The sequence below is a fragment of the Sinocyclocheilus grahami genome, unplaced genomic scaffold, assembly GCF_001515645.1.
Source record: "Sinocyclocheilus grahami isolate Dianchi unplaced genomic scaffold, SAMN03320097.WGS_v1.1 scaffold958.1, whole genome shotgun sequence".
Taxonomy (NCBI): Eukaryota; Metazoa; Chordata; class Actinopteri; order Cypriniformes; family Cyprinidae; genus Sinocyclocheilus; species Sinocyclocheilus grahami.
This window is the reverse complement of record NW_015506137.1, coordinates 199,425-209,534: the sequence shown is the minus strand read 5'-3', so window position 1 is coordinate 209,534 and position 10,110 is coordinate 199,425. Positions and strand designations below refer to the sequence as shown.

Sequence of the window (10,110 nt, the reverse complement as noted above, 5' to 3'; positions counted from 1 at the left end):
CAGAACAAATTCAGCTTGATAATGTCAGATAACTTTGACAGAAAGGTATGTAATGGATTACAATCAACCAAAAATAATTCAGACAGCTGTTAGTATGACAATATTTACACAACTATCAATACTTAGCCTCAATAACAGCCTGTAGTCTCCTGAGCGTGCTGTCACCCAGCTTCATGCAAACCTCAACTTCAGTTTATTCCCAGACTCGGTCTGAATAATCTTTGGACACACATTTTTTATCAGTTTTACTGGTAGTCCACTGTTTTTGGGTATGATTTGTCACAGTTTACTTTATTTTGCTCTCCTCACTTACATAAATGAACTATAGTGTCCTGCACCCACTAGTAAAATAATATCTAAAATTATATCTGGTCTCTGAACAATTTTTGGTTTGACTGTATATCCTTTGGTTATTTTCACACTAAATTAAGCTCCTTAAAATGTATTTTACAAGTTTTTGTTACTTTCACTGTTAATGTTTTGCTCTGTGGTGCATCATCTTTAATTTAACGGCGTTAGAGCTGCTCCATTGCAGCGGCTCAGTTCTGTAATCACACGCTTTGCTGTAATAATGCAGGGAACCACTCGTTATACATCTCCGAACTGTGATATTTTCAGAAATAGAAGTTGTGTTTTTTCATCTGAAACGTGCTGAGCAGTCCTCTAGTCCTAGGACCTCCGGATCCTCCCCGTCGCCCTGGCTCATCGGCTCTCCGCCTCGGGCTCCTCTGCCGCCGTTGGTCGGCCCCCTGGAGTCGGCGGCCATTCCTCCTCTCTGGCTCCTCCCTCCATCATCTCCTCCCTGGCCTCTGTCTGCCGGCCCCCTCCCGGGTGTCCGTCCTCCGCCTGAGCCTCCTCCCTAGTTCCCACCCATTCCCCTCCCCATGTTGTTTCTACAGTGCGAGGACGCACCTACCGGGAGGGGGGAGTAATGTCACGCCCCTGGACTGTTTGTTGTGCTCTGTGATCCAATTTCTTCCCCATGTGTTCCACTTCCCAGTTAATTAGTCATTCAGTACACCTGTGTTTGTTAATTATCCCTTGCATTTAAGTTTGAGTCTGTGATGTCTGTCCTTGTCTGAGATTATACGTCAGCCCTGGTGTGTCCTGTGCTCCTGTCTGCCCTGTGTATGTCCTTGGATGTTTGGATTAAAAGACTATTGTTTCGTGTGTCCCTGGTCTCCTCGTTCTTCGCTCCGCGCCATAGACTTAAGTGTGACACCGGGTGTGATGTTTTTTTTCTTAGTTTTTTTTGTTTCTTTTGTAGTCTAACTTTGCTAACTTTTTTGGTTAGTTCGTTCTTACATTTATTTTAGTTTTGTCTATTTTCAGTAGCAGGCAGTGGATTTGTTTTCTTTGTTAGTCACGTTTTGTTATTTAGTAAGTTCAGCGAGGGAAGCAGTGGCCCGCAAGACTCACCTGTTCGTTTGTTTGTTTTTCACTGGAGCTAGGTAAGATCTCTCCAGGTGGGCAGGTATGTGAATGTGAATGTAGAAACAGAGCTCAGCTGCTGATTCGTTTAGTGAAGGTGTGTTAGTCAGTAAGTGTTTTGAACATTGACTCGTGTGTGTGTGTGTGAGAGTGTATTGAAAATCTGAAATAGCAGAAAGTCTCCTGTGAGGGGTAGGTTTAGGGGTAGGGTTGGTGTAGGACAATAGGTCTGTACGTCTGTACAGTATAAAAACCATTACACCTATGGAGAGTCCCCACTTTTCACAAAAACAAGCCTGTGTGTGTGTGTGTGTGTGTGTGTGTGTGAATTGATGGGTGTTTGATCGACAGGTTAGAGACGTGTTTCTGAATCATGTGTGATGAGTTTATTGCCAGAGGGCCGTCACAGCAGCTCTGTTTACACTGGATAATTAGCAGTGCATTGTGGGTAATTGCTGCTCTGCTCCTGTCAGATACGCTTCATTTCCTCCAGCTGAGTTTGTTTATCATCTTCAGATCTGTTCTGTGTTTGTGGAGATGATTCTTAGATTTACTTCTGTCTGTATGTGTTTATAATGCATCTGTGTGGGGTTTACTATAGATGCCCGACAGAGTGTTTATATATCAGTCTTCAAACATGTTCATTCTCATGTGAAACAGCCATGTCCTTACATTTAAAAGGAAGCTATATATTTATAAAAACCCAATTTAGACATTTAAATAGGCATACCCTCTATACCAGGGATCCTCAAATCTGGCCCACGAGATCCGCTTTCCTGCAGAGTTTAGCTCTAACCCTAATCAAACACACCTGCGCATGCTAATCAATGTCTTCAGGATCATTAGAAAATCACAGGTAGCTGAGTTTGATCAGGGTTGGAACTAAACTCTGCAGTGCATTGGACCTCCAGGGCAAGATTTGAGGAACCCTGCTCTATACTATAACAATTGTTTTTTTGTTCTTTGTATAATACTGCAATGCTAAATGTATTTATTTATATCTCATTTTTATTTTTATTGTTTAATTATTTATATTTACTTATTAATATATATATATATATGATATGTAATTTTATTTTTAATGTGCTTTTAACTATTTCATGAAAAATAAAAAAATATTTAAAAAAAATTAACATTTATTTTAATGAAAATTGTATTTAATTATTAGCTTTAATACTTATTTGAATGTAATTTACTTTTAGCATTAATTTAATACAGTTTTTAAAATAAACAGTATAATTTTATGTGTAGCATTTGTTGTTTGAATGTAGTTTTAATTATTTAATTATTTTAATGTAATTGTATTTATCAGCATTTGTTATTTTAATACCGTTTTCATTATGTATTTAATAAATTTTTATAAATATATATATATATACTTGTATTTATTTATTATTTGCTTAAATATTTTTTATATTTAATAATTTAATATAATTTATTATTTAAATTAATTTAATAATTGTACTTTATTTATGTATGTTTAATCAATATAATTAATATTTAATATAATTTTGTTATTCAATTTAGTATCATTTTATTCTCTTTTTTCTCTCTTTTTGTCTCTATTTTAAGCTTTTCCACTCGTCTGCGGCCCCTGAGGCTCCCAGGACCCCAGATTGAAGCCCCAGTTATATATAACAGTGCTTCAGGGCATGTTGAGCACTTCAGTGCGCCGGCGTGCTTCGCTGTGTTTCTCTCTGCTTTAATGCGTGAGGAGAGACGTTATGAAGACACGGCGCTGTCTCCGTCTCAGACGCTGAATTAAAGACAGACAGAGACGTGTTTAAAGCTTTGTTTGGGCTGCAGGCCGTTAATGTGACTTGGCTTTAATGGAGCACGGTTTCTCTCGCCTCAGGGCTTCATAGCCGCATGCAGCAGGTGGTTATGGGAAATAAAGCGTCTCTTTTATTAGTGGAGTGTAAGTCAAGCATCAGGTAATGTCCTGACGAACAGCTGTCTGGAGTGTGGAGCAGGTAAACGCTGCTCATGTTCTTCAGGAGAGTTTGGAGCAGTTCAGTAAAGTGTGACCGCTCCGCTGGGTCCAGAAGTGTTTTCCCATTCATTTCTCCCAGAGGGGTTTTAATAAGCCTTCACTGAAGAGAACCAAACCAACCAGCAACTAAATCAATCACAGCATTACAGATGTTCATCTGCTGGTGTTTCTCTCTCAGCTCGTTTATCTACCCATGATCCTTTGTGTTCAGCACTCAGATCCTCCGCCCACACAGCACCGAGAGACTGTGACGTCAGCAACACCGAAAAACTAGCATTCTTTTTATTAGTAATTTTATTGTTTTTTAATATGTCTATAGATTTTTTAAATATTTAATATTTATTTTATTTTAAGCTTTAGTAATTTTGTTGTTTTTGCCATTTTTATTATTTTTAATTTTTTAAATGTCTATTATTTTTTTGTCATTTTTTTGTTATTTTTATTTTTATATGTTTGTATTTTCTGTTTTCATTTTAATTTTAGTTCATTCGTAATTAGCTGTTTTTGTCAAATTTATTACTTTCAGTTTTTTAAAGTATAGTTTAGTTTTTTTTATTTTCATGTTTTTTCATTTTCTGTTTTCATTTTAATTTTAGTTCAAGTTTTAGTAATTTGTTGTTTGTCAATTTTATTAATTTCAGTTTTTTAAAGTATGTCACATTATTTCTATTCATTTCTAATATTTTTTTTTATTTTTTTTTATTTTTTTTTTTTCATTTTAATTTGGTCTGTTGTTATTTTAGTTAAAAGTTTAGTCATTTTTAAAAATATGCCTATATTATTTAATTCACTTTTTAAAATTGATTTTGTATTTCCTGTTTCCATTTTAATTCTAAAGTTTTAGTAACTTTGTTTTTTAATTTTAGTAACAATTTTTTTTTAAATATGTCTAAATACGGTTAATTTTTATTTCAGTTTTAGTTTTCAGTTATTTCAGTACATCAAGCACTTAATGAAAATGAGAAATCATCATCTTAACTAAACTATCTTCAAGTTTTTGTTTTAAATATAGCAAAAGTTAGACACAAACATGTTCATGGTGTTAGTTTGAGTAATAACCCTGATGAGCGTGCAGTGCTGTAGGTCTAGTTAACAGCTTTAAACGCTGATGGTTTATTGGGTTAAGCAGATGGATCTAGCAGATCAAGCAGGTGTGTTTCCTCTGGAGACTGAGCTACAGGAAGCCTCTCCTCGTCTATTCTTATGCAGAACAAACCTGCTTCATTCACATTCAGTCAGCTCCGATCGCTCCGATCGCTCCAGCGGTGAATCTGACGAGCGCATCAATATTAGATCACGTCGAGCAGCGTCTCGTCTTCACCGGGACGTCATAGTGTTGAAGAAACGCTTGTGTTTCCTCCAGCATTCAGAAAGATGCTTTACCAAGACTTTCTCTGAGATATATATATATATATATATATATATATACAGGTTTCAAGGGGATTTTGAAATACAGGTTATATATTAAATTTTGTGTGCTACATTATTATAGATTTTTACATGTAAAGGTGAATTGTATAATTTCTGCTAATTTTGTATTTATTTTTATTTTACATTATTTATAGCTTATGTTATATTTATGGCTATCTAATGTATTTATTTTGTTTACTTTAATTGTATAATTTAAAATGTTTTACATTACACTAATTAAAGCTTGAAAGATAAATGTTTGCTTATCATGAAAATAAGAGTTTCAATAACAATTTTTTTTTTTTTAGTGTTATTCAGATGCTATAATAGTTGTTATTAATATAATTAATATTTAATTAGTTAGAATTTTTTAATTTTGTTTTCATTTTAATTGTAGTTAAAGTTTTAGTAATTTTGTGTTTTGTCATTTTTATTCGTTTTTTTTGTTTTGTCTACTTTGTGTAAAATTTTAATTAATTTAATTTCAGTTTTAGTAATTTTAGTAAATTGAGTAAAACTAAATGAAAATGGGATATACATTGTCATTTTTATTATTATTATTTTTAATATGTCTATAGTTTTTATTCATTTTTATTTAATTTCAGCTTTAGTTATTTTAATACATCAGAGGAGAAATGTTAAAAGACGATTTTCAGTCATTTCCTGAACACGCCCCCTGTCTGTCATTGGTCAGTCAGGCAGATAGCCCCGCCCACTCTCACTCCATTGGTTGATTCAGTAGTTGACATTAGCCGCTCAAACAGATCACTCAAAATATTTTGTCAGTGTCTTTTTATAACTCATTTCTTTTTATTTTAATCTATTATGTCAGTATGAACTGTTTGAAACGATCCAATAAAATCATCCAGTTAAGTGCTGTGAGTACACTAGAATAACATGAATATAATCAGCGCTCGAGCTCGAACTCTCATCATCAAACAGTATTTCTTCACTCTGATGATCCAGACGCAGTGAGAATGAAGAAATCATGTGTGATTTACTCTAGATTGAGACACACAGCTCTCCAGATCAGCAGAAGGAGGCTCTGAAGCGTTTCTCATGTAATGTGTGTCATTAATAGCCAATCAGTGTCCTGTGAGACTCAGCTCAGTTTAATTACAGATTACTGATGAATAGACACGCACTGAAGCTCTGTTCTTCTGGACCGGATCGATCCGTGTTCGTCTCAGTCACTCACTGAAGAAATAGTCACCTATAAATGTCAGTATATAGGACACAACTTCTGAGGTATTGCATCAAATTTCCATTCATTTGGATTACACAGTTATAACATAAACTAATAAACTTAAAGGGTTAGTTCAGCCAAAAATGAAAATTAGCCCACAGATTACTCCCCCTTAAGTCATTCTAGGTGTATATGACTTTCTTCTTTCAGACGAATCCAGTCAGAGTTATATTAAAAATGGTCTTTGATCTTTCAAGCTGTTTAATGCCACTCAGCGGGTGTTGCACGCATCAGTCCAAAAGAAGTGAAATAAAAAGCGCCCATCCATAAAACGTGTCTCACACAACTCCGGGGGGTGAACAAAGTCCTCCAGATATGCTGATTCCAAGCAATTTCATAAATGCATTAAAAAGATTATGATTATTTAAATTAAATCAAATGCATGTAAATAATAACTAATAACTATACTACGATTTTTGAGTGCGGAAATCTGACCTGTTTCATTTATGACTGACAAATATGGATCTCATTAAGTTTATTACTTTGTTAAAATGGTGAGATGCAAATGCATGTAAATCTGATACCAATTCATCAATCCTAAATTTAGGATTTAAACCTGTAAGACTTCCTTTCTTTTGAGGAACACAAAAGGAGATGTTTAACAGGATGTTCACGCTCTTTTCTACATTTATAGTGAGCAAAACGTGAATTCTGAGTAGGGCTGCAAAACGATTAGTCGCGATTAATCGATTCAAAATAAACGTTTATGTTTACAAACTATATGTATATATAATTACATGTATGTATATACACGATATGTATATATAAATACACACACACATATAGTATGTAAACATAAACTTTTATTTTGAATCGATTAATCGCGACTAATCGTTTTGCAGTGCTAATTCTGAGTATGTTTGTGAGTTGTTCGCACTGAAGTCAATGAGTAAGGTCTGTTTCAGGTGAACGGGAGGGATCTGTCGAGAGCCAGTCATGAGGAGGCGGCGGAGGCTTTACGCAGCGCTAAAGACCCCATCGTGGTGCAGGTGCTCCGGCGGACCCCTCGGCCCCGGGGTCAAGGGTCAGTGCAGGACGTCCAGCTGGTGGACGTGTGCACACAGACGGAGATCACCTTCGAGCACATCATGGCTTTGGCCAAACTGCGTCCCGCCACGCCGCCGGTGCCGGACATCTGCCCCTTCCTCCTGTCCGACAGGTGAGCGCCAACACATTCAGCTTAGAGAATATAGCTAGCTTATGTCTGTCCATTTTCCCCAAAAACTACCATGATTACGTATGTGCTACTGATTTTTTACAACAGTTCAATAAACAAAAAATCAATTAAGAGACTAATGTTTTAGACACCGTATAGCCCGTTTTTGCTCTATTTCGCCAACAAAAAATGGTTCAAAACCCAGCCACAGCAGTGTTTTGCGTCTCTGAGCAACATGACGGTGTTTCGTTCCTGAATGAATCAACCGTTTAAATGATTCGGTTCAATCGCAATGACTCACTTATTAACAGTGACTTACTGCCACCTACTGGCGGTTTTAATTTCACATTTAAAGTATTTTATTTTATTATTTAAAATAATTTCAAACATCAGTATTCAGTGTTTTATGTTTAATATATCAAAACATGTATGCATTTGTAACTGCAGGTTAAATGTCCTGCCTTAATCAGTGTGTAAACACATCTAAACACCACTTCAGATGCAGCTTCCCTGATTCCTCTGCATTGCAAAGATGAATTTTATTGATACTGATTTCATTTGCTTGGTAAGCATCAGTCCAAAAGAAGTGAAATAAAAAGCGCCCATCCATAAAACGTGTCTCACACAACTCCGGGGGGTGAACAAAGTCCTCCAGATATGCTGATTCCAAGCAATTTCATAAATGCATTAAAAAGATTATGATTATTTAAATTAAATCAAATGCATGTAAATAATAACTAATAACTATACTACGATTTTTGAGTGCGGAAATCTGACCTGTTTCATTTATGACTGACAAATATGGATCTCATTAAGTTTATTACTTTGTTAAAATGGTGAGATGCAAATGCATGTAAATCTGATACCAATTCATCAATCCTAAATTTAGGATTTAAACCTGTAAGACTTCCTTTCTTTTGAGGAACACAAAAGGAGATGTTTAACAGGATGTTCACGCTCTTTTCTACATTTATAGTGAGCAAAACGTGAATTCTGAGTAGGGCTGCAAAACGATTAGTCGCGATTAATCGATTCAAAATAAACGTTTATGTTTACAAACTATATGTATATATAATTACATGTATGTATATACACGATATGTATATATAAATACACACACACATATAGTATGTAAACATAAACTTTTATTTTGAATCGATTAATCGCGACTAATCGTTTTGCAGTGCTAATTCTGAGTATGTTTGTGAGTTGTTCGCACTGAAGTCAATGAGTAAGGTCTGTTTCAGGTGAACGGGAGGGATCTGTCGAGAGCCAGTCATGAGGAGGCGGCGGAGGCTTTACGCAGCGCTAAAGACCCCATCGTGGTGCAGGTGCTCCGGCGGACCCCTCGGCCCCGGGGTCAAGGGTCAGTGCAGGACGTCCAGCTGGTGGACGTGTGCACACAGACGGAGATCACCTTCGAGCACATCATGGCTTTGGCCAAACTGCGTCCCGCCACGCCGCCGGTGCCGGACATCTGCCCCTTCCTCCTGTCCGACAGGTGAGCGCCAACACATTCAGCTTAGAGAATATAGCTAGCTTATGTCTGTCCGTTTTTCCCCAAAAACTACCATGATTACGTATGTGCTACTGATTTTTTACAACAGTTCAATAAACAAAAAATCAATTAAGAGACTAATGTTTTAGACACCGTATAGCCCTTTTTTGCTCTATTTCGCCAACAAAAAATGGTTCAAAACCCAGCCACAGCAGTGTTTTGCGTCTCTGAGCAACATGACGGTGTTTCGTTCCTGAATGAATCAACCGTTTAAATGATTCGGTTCAATCGCAATGACTCACTTATTAACAGTGACTTACTGCCACCTACTGGCGGTTTTAATTTCACATTTAAAGTATTTTATTTTATTATTTAAAATAATTTCAAACATCAGTATTCAGTGTTTTATGTTTAATATATCAAAACATGTATGCATTTGTAACTGCAGGTTAAATGTCCTGCCTTAATCAGTGTGTAAACACATCTAAACACCACTTCAGATGCAGCTTCCCTGATTCCTCTGCATTGCAAAGATGAATTTTATTGATACTGATTTTATTTGCTTGGTAACCGCCCAAATGTCTTATTACTCTAATTCACTGATTAAATTTAAGAATTTGACTCAAAAGATAATGCACACTTTTAGAAAAATGGCTTTATAAAGGTAAAAATGCCCATAAAAAGATAAAACTCAATTTAAACTTATTAGAAAAGATTAATTTCTATCAGTGTGAACTGACCACCACACAGAATATGAAGAATATCAAAAACTTTAGGAGACAGTTTAAGATATCAGCACAATAACTCAGCAAAATATCGTCTAATTATCGTTATCGATAAAATCCCAGAAAATATAGAGATATAATTTTTTGTCGATATCGCACATCCCTACTGGAAGCTCCTGACACCAAGACAAAGTCCTTGTGTGTGTAAACACACTTGCAATAGAGCTCTTTCTGGTTCTGAAAACGTTGTGGGAACGTTGTTTTGAAAGGTTTTTGAAACGTTGAAATATTCAGTTTTCTTGTCATGATTACGATGTTATTTAAAGGTTGCAAAAACGTTTATGACATTGCACTAACTTTATTTTCACCCAGATTATAGTGTAATTTGATCATTTATTTTTTTATAATATTCTACAACTGTTCAAATGTCCAGTTTTCGCGTCATGATTAAAAACGTTATTTAAAGGTTACGAAAACATTTCTTCAATGCTCTGCTAACTTTTCCACCCAAAATACAGCATTATTTGAATGTTTATTTTTAATATTCTACAAATGTTAAAAAGTTTCTTTATTTTCGCCCACAATATGACATTATTTAAAGTGTTTTCTTGTCATAATTAGAATGATATTTGAAAGTTACAAAAGCGTTTG

At 35.5% G+C, this 10,110-nt stretch overlaps 1 protein-coding gene across 1 annotated transcript in view; it reads left to right on the top strand.

The window, feature by feature from the left end:
- Nucleotides 1-10,110, top strand: part of LOC107564739 (PDZ domain-containing RING finger protein 4) — a 50,969-nt gene that overhangs the window by 21,470 nt on the left and 19,389 nt on the right. The window contains exon 2 of the mRNA XM_016249885.1: nucleotides 6,986-7,239. Within this exon, the coding sequence (XP_016105371.1) occupies nucleotides 6,986-7,239 (254 nt within the window). The remainder of the gene's footprint in view (nucleotides 1-6,985; nucleotides 7,240-10,110) is intronic.